This window comes from Fusarium phalaenopsidis, assembly GCF_050370095.1.
Source record: "Fusarium phalaenopsidis strain FUZ10S chromosome Unknown contig_32288, whole genome shotgun sequence".
NCBI classification, from domain to species: Eukaryota; Fungi; Ascomycota; class Sordariomycetes; order Hypocreales; family Nectriaceae; genus Fusarium; species Fusarium phalaenopsidis.
In genome coordinates this window covers 769,211-786,945 of record NW_028145412.1, presented here as the reverse complement: position 1 = coordinate 786,945, position 17,735 = coordinate 769,211, and the positions used below count along the sequence as shown (strand labels likewise).

The 17,735-nt window shown below is 49.8% G+C and overlaps 5 protein-coding genes across 5 annotated transcripts; 3 read left to right on the top strand and 2 right to left on the bottom strand.

Annotated features, from left to right (window-relative positions):
- Positions 1–2,112: 2,112 nt before the first annotated feature.
- LRP88_03814 (uncharacterized protein) lies at positions 2,113–6,602 on the bottom strand (the record flags this gene model as incomplete). The annotated part of the gene is made up of 4 exons (XM_083240422.1): positions 2,113–2,603; positions 2,730–4,920; positions 4,993–6,165; positions 6,228–6,602. 4 exons carry the CDS (start codon positions 6,600–6,602, stop codon positions 2,113–2,115), a joined length of 4,230 nt encoding a protein of 1,409 aa, XP_083103712.1.
- Positions 6,603–6,798: 196 nt separating this feature from the next.
- On the top strand, positions 6,799–8,121 carry LRP88_03813 (uncharacterized protein; the record flags this gene model as incomplete). Its single annotated transcript, XM_083240421.1, has 4 exons — positions 6,799–6,981; positions 7,139–7,346; positions 7,395–7,680; positions 7,857–8,121. The coding sequence occupies 4 exons, from the start codon at positions 6,799–6,801 to the stop codon at positions 8,119–8,121; spliced, it is 942 nt and encodes a 313-aa protein (XP_083103711.1).
- Positions 8,122–12,382: 4,261 nt separating this feature from the next.
- Positions 12,383–14,371, top strand: LRP88_03812 (transient receptor potential ion channel family protein; the record flags this gene model as incomplete). The annotated part of the gene is made up of 1 exon (XM_083240420.1): positions 12,383–14,371. One exon carries the CDS (start codon positions 12,383–12,385, stop codon positions 14,369–14,371), a length of 1,989 nt encoding a protein of 662 aa, XP_083103710.1.
- A 333-nt stretch (positions 14,372–14,704) lies between these two features.
- LRP88_03811 (SGNH/GDSL hydrolase family protein) lies at positions 14,705–15,740 on the bottom strand (the record flags this gene model as incomplete). Its single annotated transcript, XM_083240419.1, has 4 exons — positions 14,705–14,800; positions 14,850–15,088; positions 15,138–15,604; positions 15,655–15,740. 4 exons carry the CDS (start codon positions 15,738–15,740, stop codon positions 14,705–14,707), a joined length of 888 nt encoding a protein of 295 aa, XP_083103709.1.
- A 657-nt stretch (positions 15,741–16,397) lies between these two features.
- Positions 16,398–17,707, top strand: LRP88_03810 (glycoside hydrolase 5 family protein; the record flags this gene model as incomplete). The annotated part of the gene is made up of 3 exons (XM_083240418.1): positions 16,398–16,571; positions 16,626–16,943; positions 16,991–17,707. 3 exons carry the CDS (start codon positions 16,398–16,400, stop codon positions 17,705–17,707), a joined length of 1,209 nt encoding a protein of 402 aa, XP_083103708.1.
- Between the last annotated feature and the right edge of the window lie 28 nt (positions 17,708–17,735).

The window sequence follows — 17,735 nt, the reverse complement described above, 5'->3', positions numbered from 1 at the left end:
CGGTCAAATTACTTCCGGGGCTCAATAATAAGCACAGGGGTTCCTAAGCGTTAGAGGCGCCAATATAGATAGAAATAATATAGTTAAAGGGGCTGACTTTGCTTAAGTAAAGTCTTAAGGGTATAAGCACAAGGCAGGCCAAGGGTTTGGCTAAAGACTCCTATACAGGAAGGATATTCCTTCGATAGTCGCTCCCATTAAGCATTCACCTTATGCAAGGCTTCATGCGAGATCCAACCGCGTATATTACCAAATAATATACCTAATAGTCAAAGAGGTGCGCTAATATATTGCCTAGCTTAGTTAGCCTCTAGCTCGGCGAGCTGGTTTATGAGAACAAGCCTAATAATCCTCCAGGCCTCAAAGAGGTCAGCTTATAAGTCGTTCAAGTGAGATTTAATAAGCTAGTAGATGCCCTCGCATCGCGATATAACATATTACTCAAAGTGCAGATATTTATTAACCCACGCCTTAATAAACCTCCCCTTATAGAGGTCAAGCCAAGTCTCCATAATATAACCCACTTCGTTAATATAAGCAGGGATATAACGCTCCTTAAACTTCTTAACTCTCTCGTTATAGATCTCCTCAGTCAGTGAGGCTATAAGCTCGTGCCAATAGGCATAGAATCGGTCCTAATCGTTATTCCCTTCAATATTGCTTTTATCCTAAGTAAAAGCAGGTTTACAATAAGTCAGAACTGCCCTATTGATATGCCATAGGCACAGCAGCGGGATTGACCCAGGGAAGCAAGAGGGAGAGGAAACAGCGTTCATATAAGCAAGGCAACGATCTATGAGTATCACAGATGGAAGGGTTATTCCATGAAGCTCATATATTAACCGTAACCGTTTAAGGGCCTATGTATAGTTATCTTCTTCCTCGCCACTGAGGAATGCAAATACAACACAGAAGGACCGCTGATAGGAGTCAACACCAATGATATCAAGAAGAGGCATCTTATACATATTGGTCTTATAGGTATAGTCCATAATAAGCACTTCAGGATATGATTTGAGGTATCCCAGTGACCGCGGATGTGCAAATATAACTGCTATAACCCTGCCAGTCTCGTCGAGGCGAATTTGACTCCAGAAGCCCTCGCTCTCGAGCTGATTAGCAAGGGCATGCATATTGCTTTGGCCCATAGCAAGATCCCGCTTACCCCGTGCAATACAATTATAGATATCTTGACGTATAGCAAGCATATCAGAATTCATATGCAAGAAGGATCCAATCTTCTTCGGGGCAATGCCGGCATAGGAGAGCTTTTAGACTATTAATTCCTCTAGGCTCGATAATTAACGATATGCTGGATATGCCTACTGGCTAATACTTGGCTCGTGGTTATATTGACTAAAGCCAGCTCCAGGACGATGCCTTAGACTCCATATAGTCTTATCTAGGCTCTCCTTTGCAGTGACAGAGAAGAGGCATCCCGTGCGGCGGGTATTAGCCTGACGCTGCTTCGAGGCTGCGGCTATAGGTGTGCGCCCTGCTCCACGGTCACAGTGGAAGATGACTTCACTTCTACCGTTCTTCGTCTTCCTAGATCTCCCGATCACGAAGGCATAGCCTCGTGGCGCTGCCCAGGCGTTGATTGCTGTGCGTAACTCCTCCCGTGAGCTGTAGTGGTCCTCAGGGGGGAGGACATCATCAGGGAAGCAAAGAGAGGCCTCCATTGGGTCCATTGGAGCAGGGGAAAAGAGCAGTATGTTGAGCTGATGCTGTAGAAGCTATTGATCATTCAATTGATCCTCTAGAGGCTGCTGGTCGGTGGGTTTGTGGGCTTTCAATAAGGCCACGTATGCCCCTTACATAACAGATCTTATTTGCACCGGCCCCGGTGCAGAGGTCACGTGGTCTTATTTGCACCGGCCCCGGTGCAGGTATGGGTCGCCGCACTTGGCGTTGAGATTAGTCAGCAGTTTGCTACAGAGGAGGTAAGTGAGCGAGGAGATCAAACACAACCGTTTCACGATTGCGATACCACAGTCCTTGGAGTGGAAAAGGAGGATAAGTTATGTTACTAAATAAACTGTATATCTAGTAATAAGAATGGTAAAATGAGAGATCCAAGTGTCTAAGTAGTAAAACTAATTAAATGAGCAATCAAGCGAAGAAAAAAGCCAACCATATAGCCAACGCCAATCGCGACACGTTCAAGCGGGGGTTGGTGAAGAAATGAAGCTTGGTCTTTGTGCCGTCAAAGTCAAACTCGGGATGCTCGTCGACGTTGGCGTGGTGGAGCACTGATTCAAAGTCTGAGTTCGCTGGCCAGTTGGTTGACTCGTGTATGATGTCTTTGAAGCCCACCGAGTCTGCGCTTCCCATGGAGAAGAATTGAGTTTGGAGGGATTGGGGGAGCTCGGTGGCTGTGAGGGACTTGTTGAGAGTGGCTCGAATGGGCACAAGGTTGAGACAGGGTCCGACGATCTCGTCGATTCGAGAGACGTTCGAGTTGCGACCGGCGACGACGTGGCCGAAGACAACGTCTTGCTTGCCTGAGATTTGAGACAGAAGAATTGACCAAGCTGCGCTAGCCACGATGGCTGGAGTGATGGAACTTGGGAGACGCTTGGGCAGGGCTACATCAAGCTCAGCTGCGATGGGTCAAGGCGGTGTGAGAGCACGGCTCGAGTTGGAAAGCTTTAGTCTCGGCAGAATAGTGGTGAGGGATGATCCCCGGAGGAGATGGCTCCACTACTTCAAAGACTGCGGTCGCTGACGAGCTGCACCGGAGAGGAACTTGGTGAAGCTAGGAAGAGGGGTCACATCTCCAGTGGTGTAGCCCTCAATGAGTGCCCGAACCATGGGAGGGAAGCAGACACCATCGTACTGAGCGTGAGACAGGCGGATAACGAGTCGCGTGCCTTGAGTTCGATGTTTGAGGAGTGTGAACAAAGCTGGAGGCTCGGCTGCCGAGATGTTGTCCCAGTTGCGCAGACAGAAATCGTCGGCAGCTCGATCCAAGTCTCCATTGACGTGAATGACATTGACAGTTTGTAGATGAGCCGGTACGCTATGAGGGACGACCTGCCAATGTTGTCCAAGGAGATGCATGAAGCTGGCTCTGAGGATGGGGATCTTCTCAAGCGTCAGACGACAAGCCTCTTCGATGCGAGCGACATCGGGATTTGTTCCGAGATCGAGGTAGAAGTAGTGGGCGTATTCTCCTGGGGCGACTCCAGTCGTGACGTAGTGATCTTGCATACTGGTGAGAGGCAGGATGTCCTCCACTTCAGACGAGTGAATGTTTGCCTGGAGCGAGTCGAGTTCCTTGAGGAGAGTAGTTTTGGTGTTTGAGTCGACAAGCTCGACTTCCTCTCCCTCCTTCACCTTCAGTCCATCATCAAGCTCCTCTTGCCGTCGAGCCAAATCCTCAAGACAGTTGCTCCGGAAGATATCGGCAACAGTCAACTCAATGTCGACCTTTCTCGCCTCACTCACAGCTCTCATCGCCAGGATAGAGTGACCGCCAATGTCGAAAAAGTTGTCATCCAGACCAATTGCCTCCGGTTCGAGATCCAAGACTTGAGCCCAGATCTTTCGCATGGTGGCTTCCATCTCGGTGGTTGGCTTTCGAAGGGCTGCGCCAGCTGCGCGAGTCTTTGTCTTCGGGGTGATACTGAGTGACAAGGCAGCCCGATCGACTTTGCCGCTGGCGTTGAGAGGCATGCGTTCAAGGATGGTGATGGTCTGGGGGATCATGTAGGTGGGAAGGTTGGCACGTAGTCTCGCTTCAAGCACTTGGTGGACGTTCTGCTTGGTCTGTTGGAGCAGAGGTTTGCTCGTGAGAGGCTTGTGAGGGAGTCTGTCTTGGTGGTCGGTTGGGAATCGGAACAGAGCCCTGCGGTCGTCGTGCTGATCTCGTCGGTGGAATACAGCGTCCAAGTCGCCGTGTTGAGAGAATTGGCGAGCCCAGCTGACGTCAACTCTGAAGCCAGCAGCTTCAGCGAGTTGAGCCAGTTCGAGGGGTGACAGCGAGGGACAGGCCTGAGCCTCACGCCGTAGAGGCTCGAGCCACTTGATGCCATCGTCGTCGCTGTCGTCGTTCTCATCGTTAGAGAGCGATTGCACAGCAAGACTCTCCAGGTAGACTTTGTTGTAGGGAATGCTGGTAACGGCCACAACAGGGTCCCACGAAGAGGAAGCGTCATGAAGCAGCTGACGGAGTGAAGAAGAGTCGAGATCACGTTCCTTGAAGTCGATCCACTTGTTCTCTTCAATCGTGTGGATCGTCTGAGGTTGACCAGTTTGTCGCGCATTCTTTGTATGGATCACCGCTGCGTATCGGTAACTGCTCAGCTCGTTAGTGGCCTTCATACGCTTGGGCACAATCTCAACGTGCTCAACGAGATGGGGCAGTTGATCCTGCAGTCCGGTAAAGAAACCAGGATCGACGAGGAACTCCATCTCTCCATCCTCCATGTCGCTTAGGCTTCGTCTGAGATCATCCCTTGTGATCGTTCCTTGGCGTTGATGGAGTGCCTTGCTGACACCGAATTGCTGGTACAACGCCCAAGATCGCATGTCTCCAAAGTAAATCGTCTCGACCGTGTCGATGTGGAGGAGATCTTCCACTAACTCTTGGAGATACTCTTGACTGGGGAAGTACTGTGCCACAGAGTTGATGACCACCATGTCGGGACGAAGAGGTCGAGGTAGCTTCTTCACATCGGCTGCTGTGCCCTGGTGGATACGAACATTGGTGTTGGCCAGCGAGCGAATCGATCTGGCAGCCTTGGCAACGTACTCAACAGCTCGACTCGAGGGATCAAGGCCGACGTAACTCTTGAGTCCGTCGAGGATGTTGAAGAAGATCATGCCAGATCCAGTCCCCACCTCGAGGATGTGGCCGAGAGGGTTGCCGTTGCGGATAGTGGCGATGGTATCGTCTAGCCACTCGTTTATCTCGACCTAGTCGATGTCGGTGCCGTCGTACATTGAAGTCCACGAGATAAAGTCTCGTCCAATCTTGGCTGGGTCCACGTTCTCCATGGCCAAGTACTTGTCTCCATCAAAGAACTCCTTCCATTCGTCCACATGCTGCTTCGTCTCTCCTTCTTCTCCGTCATTGTGTTCAACTTTCTCTGCTTCTTCATCCTCCTTCGAAGCAGGGACCTCGTCATGGAGAGTGACGAAGCTCACCAGTCGAGGCTCACCTCCATTCTTCTCGTCTCTGTGAGCCAGAACCACAACATCGTTGACAGCTTCATGTCTACGAATGGCGTGTTCAATCTCACCCAGCTCCACACGATGGCCTCGGATCTTGACTTGCACATCCATGCGTCCCATGAACTCGATCTTACCATCCACCGGTCGCCAGCGAGCATAGTCTCCAGTTCGGTACGCCCGCTCCCCCTTGCCTCCATCTAACCTGATGAAGCGATCGAGATCCCTCGAGGGATCGGTGTATCCTCTCGCCACTCCATCTCCGGTAACAACAATCTCTCCCATGGCTCCGAGTGGGACCAAGCGCTGTTGAGAGTCCATGACCAGAGCGCCCGAGTTGCTGATAGGCTCACCAATGGGGGCAGTTCCGGTAGCAAAGCCATCATCCTGTCCTTCATAGCAGAACACGGTACTGACAACCGAGTTCTCAGTTGGGCCGTAGAGATTAAGAACCTTAGCGCCCTGGGCAGTATGCTTGTACGCCTTGACACAGTCAGCAGGGCCAAGGCGATCTCCTCCAACGCAGAGTAGATCGAGTGTTCCAAGTGTGGTAGGGTTCACGCGGAGGATCTGCTTCAGAAGGGCGGGCGTGAATAGGACTGCTCTGACGTTCTCTCGCTCAAAGATGCCTTGTAGAGCGACAGCGTCGAGGATGGTGATCTCGTCGACGCAGATCAGAGTGAGGCCGTTGAGAATAGCAAAGTAGACCTCCAACGAGGAACCGTCGAAAGAAATGTTAAGAAAGTGGCCAAAGCCCCCAGATGATGGTAGGTGACAGATAATATTGTTGTCCCTGCAGAGTCGTGATACACCGCGGTGCTCAACCATGACGCCCTTGGGCTTGCTGGTAGAGCCAGAGGTGAAGAGGACGTAAGCGAGACTTGTTGGACTTGGCTTTGGTAGGGCTGGGACGACTGTTCGCTTCCGCCAAGAGCGCGGTGCTTCTTCCTCAAGCGTGTCGGCGATACGAACCATCTCGAGATTGCAAACCTGTGCAGTAACCTCTTGACTTCGAAAGCTCGAAGAGTATCAGAACTATAACGAGCCGTCACCTTGAGAGATGCCCTATCTTGAGTGTGTGCAATCTCAAGAACAAGACCAAATCCGCAAGGTTCTGGGGTTCGGCAGCCGCTATCTTGAGGACTGCTGGAGTACTCATCGTCACTCGTTGGTGTCAAGAGAAGGGTTTGGAACAGAGTAGAAGCCTGTTCCATGCCAGAAAACAGAAGAGTCATTTGATGAGGTGAGGCCAGGACCTCCTCTTCCTGTTTCTGTACTGACTTGATGAAGCGCGAGACAGTGTGGCCGTGAATGCGTGCGCGAAAGGGCACGACTGAGATGATGGGCTCATCGAGAACGTTGGTGCCGAACACAACGGACTCGGAGTCTGCCATCCGGCCGGCGACTACAGCCCATGCCGCTCGCATGAGAGTGGCAGAGGGAATCTTGGAGTGTTTGGGATACCTTGGAAGCAATTGCCGCGGCAAAGACGATCGGCACTTTTAAAGGGTCAGCAGCCGAGTTTGTCTACCTCGCCCAGCCATTCAGCTCGACTGTATTACCTCCCCATCTGTCAGAGAGAGATTCAGTTCATCTTTCTCCTTGCCTCAGTTCAATGCAACCATGTCCAAAACATCCGTCAACAAGCTCCTAAGGATCCCCCAGTCTCTGCGAGACTCCATCTCGCGCACCAGGGTGGACTATTGTCATCTCGGCAACTGTGGGCTCAGGGTGTACAATCCCATCCTGGGAGGGTTGCACATTGGAAACTCTCGTTGGCTTCCGTGGGTGCTCAACGAGGAAGAGGTGAGTTTTATCCAGGTCCGTGGTGCTGGAAAGGATTCAAGTGGCTGATGGAGGGTTGGATGATAGGCCATGCCTATACTCAAGGCAGCCTACGACCGTGGGATAAACACAGTAAGTTTGGTCTTTTGCTTGTTGGGTGTTTACTGACTGGTGATAGTGGGATACGGCCAATGTTTACTCCAATGGAGAGTCTGAAAAGGTCATTGCCAAGGCTCTGAGGAAATACAACATCCCACGTAGCAAGGTTATCCTTATGACCAAGTGCTATCGGGTTGTATGTGACTCGGAGAACTTTGACCCTGGCTCGGGAGTCACGATGCATCATGAGCTGGCGGACAAGAGCAAAGACTACGTTAACCAGTGGGGTTGGTAGCCCACGATGAAATTTGGACTTTTTGACTGACCAGTTTCAGGCCTATCACGAGCAGCCATCTTCAACGCCGTCGAAGCCTCACTTGAGCGTCTTGGAACACACTATATTAACATCTTTCAGATCCACCACTTTGATCCCACTGTGCCCATAGCTGAGACCATGAGTGCTCTCAACGATCTGGTCAAAGCGGGCATGGTGCGGTATCTCGGTGCAAGTTCCATGTGGACGTATCAATTCGCAGCCATGCAGAATCTAGCCCATGCCAAAGGGTGGACCAAGTTTTTCTCGATGCAAAACCACTATAACCTCATCTACCGTGAAGAAGAGTGAGAGATGATTCGGTACTGCAACGATACTGGCGTTGGTCTTATTCCTGTGAGTCACCTCCCACCTCTTCCATGATAACCATTCTGATGGGTCATCAGTGGGCCCCTCTTGCATCTGGAAGGCTGGCACGCAGGCCAAGCCAACAATCTGTGTCAATACGTGCATCCAACAGTAGAAACGGCTCCATCTACGAAGCAGAAGACTGCAACACAGACAAGATCGTTTCGAGGGTGGAAGAGATTGCCGTCAAGAGAAACTGGCCAATGAGCCATGTCGCCCTCACTTGGCTGAACAAGAGAGTTACGGCTCCTATTATCGGCTTCAGCACTGTCCAGCGTATAGAGGAAGCTCTGGCTGCCGTGGGTAAGGAGCTTAGTGAGGACGGGGAGAGGTATCTAGAGGAACTCTACGTCCCTCGACCCATTCAGGGTCATTCTTAATGGTGTTTTGGGTAAACTAATTCGTCGGCTTGGTGGTTGGCCTATAACCATTTGATTTTCTTTGTCTTTCTACGGAGTATGAACAAATAGTTCGATTCATACCGAGGATATGCATAACTCGGCATATCCTTGGTCACTTTCCCTACCAGGGACTTTTCTTATTATTGTACGAAAAAGGGGCAGAAGCTTCTTGGGGGGTATTCTTGTCGATAGTTTAGGTAGCACGGGTTCAGCGTTGTAAGAAGGCACAAATTGATATGCATAGTTCAAAGACACGAATGGAACACGCACGTGCAAGACGTTATGGACCAACATCTTGACACCATATAATCGACGATGAGGTTGGAATAGCTTCTCCCTTGCACTCCACGTCATCTAAAACACCTCCCAATACATATCGAGATTACTAATTCCAAAGTATGTAATTAAAACAATGTAACTTAGCGCTCTCTCTTCTCTCCTAGACCAGTTATATCCAAAAAGATCATCTTAGATATTACTATAGAAAATACGAGGTGAGATATTGCACCATCAAAAAGGAAAGCAGGGAGAATAACGTCCCAGATACAGAAAGCCTTTCCCGGTGGCAACCATTCAGTGACTCAAAATACTTATTCGATTATTAATCACATCCGTAAAATCTACAATGCAGCCAAATGTCTTTGCCGACCCTTCTTGCATCTACTACCGAGGATATGCGCAGACCAACAGGCAAACCCATTGTTTCACCATCCGGGCTCATGGAAGCAGTAGCATCGGCCTAAAACGACGCGGAACATATCCACGTGAAATTCCGCGTCTAGCGGTCTACCTTGCGTCTTTCGGGCTCTTGTCTCAGATGCAACAACGTGGGGGCCGGTGGCGTGACGGGAGATATTCAGGGCTGCGTTCAAGAATTGCGATCGCTCGGAGTAGATTATTGTGGCTTAAGCCTTGCCAGGGAGGGCCAAGATTGGTTCCCTTCCTGCTTGAGGATTGCCGTCTCGGATCGGGTTCTCTCCCGTTGTGCAGAGTCTCAGCGCTTGTTGAGTCAGATGAGTCGTCTTACTTCCCCAGATACTGACAGTGTTAGACACGGGCTAATTACTTCTAGTCATTTTGTTACGGTAGTTTAGCACAGCTACTAATGACGTCTTTTTCTTGTCTACCGTCTGCCCTATGAGGCTGGAATGTATCAAGAGGAGATGGCGCATCTGTCATCTTGATCGCTCAAGTCTGTGCGCGCCGATCTGCATTATTTACCATTCTGGATCTTGTGAATAATCATCTCGTAGATGATCCAATAATAAAATGGCCTCAGCGGTGTAGGAAACGCAAGGGATGGGCGTAAGAGAGGGACCAGAACTGGATATCTAGCCTACCACAAAGCCCAATACAGCATAGGTATCAACTCACCCAGCTGCAAAGTCCCACACAGACCATGTACGGAACGATGTTAAACAGTACATCCGTGTACTCAGCCTTCTCACAACCGAGAAAGCTATTTGCTTACGTGAGGCCCTGTCTTCTCAACTCCTCACTGAGATTCTCAGTCGGGCTTTGAGCAAGATGAAGAAATACATCAAAGAGCGGAATGAGGGCGGCGTTGAAGGCTGGGAGTCGGACAAGATAAAGAATCTGCGCAACTGCAGGCTAAGATTGTTACGCGTTGCTGATCTTGTCAGCATTGCCATTGCAGTGGTTACCTTATGTGTGTAAACATTGTTCTTTCTCTTTCAAAACTAACAAGAGAAGCCTCAAAAAAACAGACGCCCGAGGATCAAAGCACCCCAGTCGTCGCCCAGCTCTTTGCTTTAGAGACCAGCTGAGGGCCGACAATGTCAAGATGTTTGAGCCCGTTATCTCGAATCTCATCTCCCGTGCAGAGCTAGTCTGCAACGATCTTGATCTCTGGCTGTTTCTATTGAGATTATAAGTAGTAATATAAATAAATAAATTATATAAGGTTAAAGAACTAATATATAGGTCTAGAGCAAATCCTAACTTATATATGCCACTATGGGATCGGGTTCATATTAACCCGTTTAACATCAACAGTTTCCCGGGCAGTCCGGCCAAATTACCAGGATCACAGGATGCACCCACATCTCGAATGAGTTGGTGTCGAACTCCTCGCTACATGAAAATAACTTTTTCTTTGAAGATGTTGTTAGTTAGGCCGCTTGTTGGCTCTTTAATGCTCTTGATTGAATAATGGTAATTAACAAACATCCCCAGGGCGACCGATTCTTAACTCATCAAATGTTGCCCGCCTACAAGATCTACGAACTTGTTGAACATGTCGGTCTCGACGTTCCTGCAGTCAGTGTCAAAGAGCTATTTTACTGCAACAGGTTATTCCCACAAACACCCGCCCCTTCTCCAAAGGCCACGGCTCGACGAAGGAGCTCAAGTACCGCTTTCGCGACAAGATCAAGTTTAGAGAGTACCACTCGTTTGACCAAAGAGGACTGTGTTGATGTATACGAGTAATGTTAGAGAACTTAATTGCGCAAGAAATCATCAGGGTTGATCCCTCGTACCAGGAGAGAATAAACCCGTTCCGTGGCAGGACCAGATCACAGACCTCTCCAAGGCTCAGTTCTGTATTTTGTTCGTGTGGTACCTCCGAAATAGCTAGCTGTACCCTATTTCTCCAGAGCCTGTCCACTAAAATTCATGGCTAAATCTCTTTGTTCTGGGGGAACACATCACCCCAAAAGCTCTCCTAATTGAGAACGAAGGGCATGTTCAGGTTGAATAGTAACGTATAATTTTAACTTAACACAAATTAACTATTAAATCCCGCCTATTTGCACCCACTAATTCAAGTATATAAACCTTCTCTTCATCTGCACGAAAGCCCAATTATCCTTCACCTCATATCGAACATTCATCAGCAGTCCCCTCCATCATCATGAATGAACAAGACTACATCAACCTCATCAATGCCATCAACTCCATTATGGGCCCCGAACCCAAAGACAACATTGGCTCCGGAGTCGTAGAGCTAGCGTCCTTCTACATAGACTTCCCAGAAGCCGAGATGTCCATGAACCTTGAGGACATCACCTAGCCGGCCAAACTAGAAGGCCCAATCTCGTACGATTATGTAATTGAGAAGTACGAGATAGCAGTCAATAATCTGGAGAAGTATCGCCGAAATATAAATACATTAGCCAATCATTTAGCCCAGGAAAATGTTACCTTTTCAACTGAGAGCGAGTCTGCGGCGGAGCTGACAGAGAGGCTTGCGAAGGAGAAACGGCACGTCCAAAAACTCATCTATGCCATTTATGGAGTTTTGCTCAAGGCCAAGGAGCAGGCCGAGGAGGAGGCTCTCATTGAGTCGATGAGGGGGTTGTCATTGAATAAAGCTACCTAGGCAGGTCGGGGATAAAGCGGACATGATAAGGAGAGAGAGGTAGTCTGTAGGGAAATCATTCTAATCACTGTAGAATAAAAGAGAAGAAAAGCAAAAAAAAAAAAAAAAAAAGGAAAAATAGGAACATGGTCTCCTTTTTTATAATCTAGGGATTTCTTGGTTTTGCCCGGTGTTTTGTATTAACCTAATGCCATGTTTTTCGTCTTCGGGGATTAAAAAAGTCTTTGTTTAGCTCCCGTGTCTAGACCAAAGCCTTAAAAATAATTAAAGTGTTAAACAAGAGAGTAAACAATGCTTACTAGAGAGCTAACTATATAACCAATTATGTATTCATCTCATGATCAGAGACTTTTATTTCTTATCCTATTAATCTCATGCTCAAGACATCCAGACGCAAACATCTACCCTGCAACAACACGAGTTTCTCGCTTGCTTGCTAATTCCGACTTCAGCTGACGGATACGAGCCTTATTTCCGCTTATGGCTTAGTTGGTGACGTAGATCGGGGCTAACCGAGCTAAATGTGGAGACAATACGGGAAATGAGCTGTCACGGCTCCGGTTAATCTATTCATCCGCTCTCGTATTCATCCTGACTTTACATTCCCCTCGCTCTCGATCTTATCACCATCAATCGAACGTTGGATGGCCCAAGACTCTTTTTGTCGTTTTCGCCTTGCGCTTCATCGATAGGCACACGGTTCGACACGCCCACGCTCGTTCCGCCGTATCCGATCATCGATTCGAGCTGATGAGCCCCGTTGCTGAAGCGCGCGCTTAGAGCGAGCATCACCACTTCGAGCAAACAACGCCGACGCCGATCGCGATCCTGCTCCTGACATTCGCTTGCAACCGACTATCGAGCAACTCCGTTCCTTCGAGACGAAAGACCGCCAAGATGAAACCGTTCATGAAGTTGCTGGCCTTGCTCCTCTCGGCTGTTACCTCCGTCACAGCCGAGAGGATCTTGTCCTCCAATTCGTTGAACAGCTGCCAGCGCCAGTCACTCTTTACCGCGAGTCTCTTCAAAGTCACCATTACACCCAACAACTCTATGGCCACCGTCGACCTCTCCGCCTCCGCCTCGGTAGAAGGATATGTCATCTTTGACGTTTCTCTCGATGTTTACGGTTACCGATTCTTCCACGACAAGTTCGACCCTTGCAACGGCGAACTCAAGCTGTCCCAGATGTGCCCTATGACGCCCGGAAACATCGACTCGAAGTTCAATTTTGATCTTGGCGACACCCTTGACCGTATCCCGGGAATTGCCTACGGCATTCCTGATCTGGACGCTACCATTCGCGCCTTTATCAACTTGACTGATACTGGCGAGAGTGTTGCTTGTGTAGAGGCTGACTTCGGTACGGGCAAGACGGTTGAGCAGATCTCGGTTAAGTGGGTTACTGCCATCATCATTGGACTTGGCCTTGTTTCGTCTGCCGTCACCTCCCTCCTCGGCTATGGCAATGCGGCCGCGCATTTGGCCGCCAACACCCTCTCTCTGTTTAGCTACTTCCAGGCGCAGGCCATCGTTGGCTTGACCGGTATCCACATGCCCCCGATCGTGGAGGCTTGGACGCAGAACTTCCAGTGGACCATGGGCATCATCAAGATGAGCTGGATGCAAGACATCTTTACGTGGTACCAGCGAGCCACTGGAGGTGCCCCCGCCAGTATCTTTCACTTCCTCGGATCGGCCTCTGTCCAGGTTGCAAAGCGTTCCCTTGACGCCGTCGTGCCTCGAAGCGTCATGCACCATGCGGCTCGCGGTATCGATGGCCTTGTCAAGAGGGGCAACATTGAACTCGCCAGCGGATCCTACATCGTGTATGGTATGCAGCGAGTTGCTTTCCGCTCCAAGATCGAGACGACCAATCTCTTCTTGACCAGCCTCGTCTTCTTCATTTTGACCCTTGTTTTTGCGACCATCATTGTCGTCCTCTGCAAGTTTGCGCTTGACTTGTGTGTCAAGCAGGCCTGGGTCAAGCGCGATCGCTTCCTCGAGTTCCGAACCGAATGGCGAACAATCCTCAAGGGCATCCTTCTCCGTCTCATTTACATGGGCTTCCCTGGAATTACCATCCTTTCTGTCTGGGAGTTTACTCAGGCTGACTCTCCTGCCCTTGTTCTCCTCGCCGTGTTCTACTTCCTCGGCATGCTTCTTATCCTCGTCACGGCTGCCTTCACTATCATCCGTCTCGCTGCGTTCAAGAACCCAACCTACAGCCTCTTTGCCGACTCGAGTGTCTTGAACAAGTGGGGATTCCTCTATATCCAGTTCCGTGCCTCGGGCTACTACTTTATCGTCCCTCTCATTGCCTACATCTTGGTCAAGGGCTTCTTCATCGCTCTCGGCCAGCACAATGGCGACCTGCAGGCCATCGCTCTTGTCGTCATTGAGGCAGCTCCTATGATCACGAGCACTGTTATGCTGCCCTACATGGACAAGAGCACCAACTCGCTGAACATTGCCATCTACGTCCTCAACTTCCTCAACGCCATCTGCCTTGTCCTTCTCACCAACGTTTTTGGAATGCCGGCTATGGGCCCCTCTGTCACTGGTGTTATTCTGGTCTTGTTCAATGCCGCCTTCTCGTTGATCTTGCTGCTCATGACCATCATCTCGAGTGCCATGGTCTTCTGGCAGAAGAACCCGGACTCCCGATTCCCCTTTATGGCTGATGACCGAGCATCGTTCATGAAGTCTCAGACTCAGGTTGACACTCTTACCGAGCTGGATGCCCTCGCTGCCACGGCTCGCCTTGATAGGGTGCCCATGCGTTCGTCAGAGGACTTGACACCTCCTCGATTCCCCGCTGATGACATACCTTCGACTTCCTCCATGCGATCGGAGAGCCCGTCGAAGCCTCTCAAGCAGGTTTGAGAGAAGCATCATTGTCAGCAGAGTCTGACTTCTTTTCACCAACTACGCTATAAAGTATGTGGCCCGAAGCGGAGCTGCGCTGTGGCACCACTGACCGACCGTCGATCTAGAATACGGACCGGGATACGGCACGACCATCTACATGACATTTTGTATTCCATATAGAGGGAAACGGAGTGAATGGAACGGACTAGTATGCAGTAATGAACATGTTCCAGAGGTGCCTAGCAACCTCTCATCAAGATATGCCTTGCACTCGTCAATGTTTATAGGATTTGCTTCGTTGCCTCGTCAACTGACACATATTGCCAAGCACCTTCGCGTGTCTTATCTTCACCACTTGAACCCATCCGCTTTGAGGTCCTTGACCACATCCTTGGCAACAAGCCTCTCAATGGCGACGCCGGGGTGGTAACCATCCATCCACAGCTATTTCATCGTCAGCATTCTCCTGCTTGATGTGATTGCTGTGACTTACACAAGACACTCCATCTGGGTTAATGCAGAGTGCATCAGGCGCACCGTAGGCTGTAGGGTTCTTGACTGCCTTGTTGAATGCGCGTGATGTGTCGACAAGTGTGATTTTCGCTTGACGATTGGCCTTCTTGAAAGCGCGAAGCTTGGTAGTTATATGCCCGTTAAAGAGCGCGATGGCAGTGATGAGACGAGAGGTGTTTTCCTCTCCTTGGTTAAGCATGGTCGGCGTCAAGTTGGTTGCTTATCAGGGTATTAGATGAGTAGACGGCACTTTAAGTTGATGACTTACGTGGAACGCTGAGCAAGACGAATCTGCGTAATCCAGAGTCGTAGAGCACTTGGAGCAGTTCAAAGTACCTCGTCACTGCAGCTTCCATAATATCAGTCACGTTTGGTGCCCAATGGCTGTTTCCTACGTCATTAACTCCCATCCACACGCCGGCAAGGGTATTCGAAGCCTTCCAAGGCGCATAGTCTGGTCGCTTAGCCAAATTGTTGACGAATAGATCTACCTGATCCTCCATGCTGTGGACCGTCGGCAGATAAGGCGTGACAATATCGGCATCAACAGTTGCTCCTCCGTATGCAAAGTTGTATGCCAGGACGAGTGAGCTGTTTACTTCAGCTGCCATGCTGCCGACCCAGTTCACACCGCCTGATGCTGTCCATCCTGGGAAGGGAGGGTTTCCCAGGGGGTTTGAGGATGATGGCTTTTCACCGTTGATGTCAAAGCCAGTTTGAGAATACGAATCACCGCTGGAACTAATCAGTCCACTGAAAAAAAAAAAAGGCTCTTGGAGACGGACAAGGTGATCAAGTATTTGGGCGAGGCAGCCAAGGCAGGGCTGGCTAGGATAAAAGCCGAAGCGGCGAGGAACACTTTGGTAGCCATGTTGTGGGATAGAATGAACCGATAGAACAAACCTAGTTGATCAGTTCCACTATGAGCCTGACCGACAAGATATATAACAGCTATGGGCCTTTATTTAAAACTGCCGAGACACTCAGACAAGGCCATTGTAACGATGCAAATCTATCCACCAATGCTGTCCCGAGCCGTGACCATCTTTTGACTAAAACGTTCTAGGCGGGGATGTTTCCCAGAGTCCGGATAAACGTAAACTCAATGATGCTGCGCCAAGAAATGGGGTAAAGGTCAAAAACAGATCCCAAGACCGACAGCTGCTCAATCTAGTTTTTTCGCCGTTAGTTAATTGACGAAATATCATGACGGATCGACCCAATGAAGCCATGGATGAACAGGTTCCGTCATTTTAAGCATAGTCGGCTGATATAGCCTGTCACGATACCCCTCTCCCTAGCGGCCCGAACACCCGATGCGACTCTAATTAAGCAGAAACCGGCAAATCCCAATTTGTAGCGGAACGTGCTTCTCCATGTCGATCAGGGAAATGCACCCCGAGCTAGGCAAGGTCTAAACGGAACTAGGGACGAGACTCCAACCCTTGCTATTAACAAGATTGGGTATAAATGCCTCAGGGAAGCATTTACTGCAGGAACAGGTCGCTGGATCTGTACAGTCGCAGAAATGAAACTCAACATTGCCTTGTTCCTATCCCTTTCGGCGGGCCTTTTGGGCGCTGAGGCCCGTCCGAAGGGACCTAAGAAGGACTTTGTTACTGTCAAGGGTGACAAGTTTCAGCTGAATGGCAAGGACTTTTACTTTGCTGGGAGCAACGCTTACTATCTTCCCTTCCAGGCTGTAAGTTGACTACTCCAATTGATGCATCATTCTTACAAGCTATAGGACGAAAAGGATGCACTGCGCGGCCTTACAGCTGCCAAAAAGGCCGGCCTGAACGTCATGCGTACCTGGGGCTTCAACGACAGGAATGCCACGACCGATCCAAACGGTCTTCCCAAGTATGGAGGAGAGGGCGCAGGTGATACAAGCGTCTACTTTCAGACTTGGGAGAATGGCAAGTCCAAGATCAATCTCGGACGATTTGACAGAGTGGTCAATGCTGCATCCAAGGCTGGGGTCAAGCTTATTGTGGCTTTGACGAATAACTGGGCTGATTATGGTGGTATGGATGTTTATACTGTTAACCTTGGGGGAAAGTATCATGATGATGTGAGTACTGCTGTTTTAATATTGAACCCACGCTAATGAGGTTATAGTTCTACCGAGTGCCCAAGATTAAGAACGCTTACAAGCGCTACGTCAAGGCCATGGTGAATCGGTACAAGAACTCGCCTGCAATCATGGCCTGGGAATTGGCCAACGAACCTCGCTGCGGCGCTGATGGAGTCCGCAACCTTCCACGGAGCGACAACTGCACACCCAAGCTTCTTTCCGATTGGGTCGAGGAGATGAGCGCCTACGTCAAGAGTCTCGATCCAGATCATCTCGTCACTTGGGGTGGTGAAGGTGGCTTTAACCGCGAGTCAGATGATTGGGCTTATAACGGCAGCGATGGCGGTGACTTTGATCACGAAATTGCTCTTCCCAATATCGACTTTGGCGTGTTCCACACTTATCCTGACTGGTGGTCAAAGACTGTCAGCTGGTCTAACCAATGGATCATCGACCACGCCAAATCCGGCACCAAAGTTGGCAAGCCCGTCGTCCACGAAGAATACGGCTGGTTGACACCCGAGGCCCGCAAGGAGTATCTCAATACTACACGACCAGAGACGAGATTAGAGGTTATCGGAAAGTGGCAAAAGATCCAAGTGGAAACGAAGATGCCGGATATGTACTGGCAATTCGGCTACGGTGGTTTCTCATACGGAAAGAACCACAACGATGGATTCACTATTTATCTCGAGGACAAGGAGGCGAAGCAGTTGGTGTACAAGCATGCCAAGGAGATGAATAAGCTTAACAAGAGGTGAGGCCTCGTGGGGACATCTCGCTTGGAGG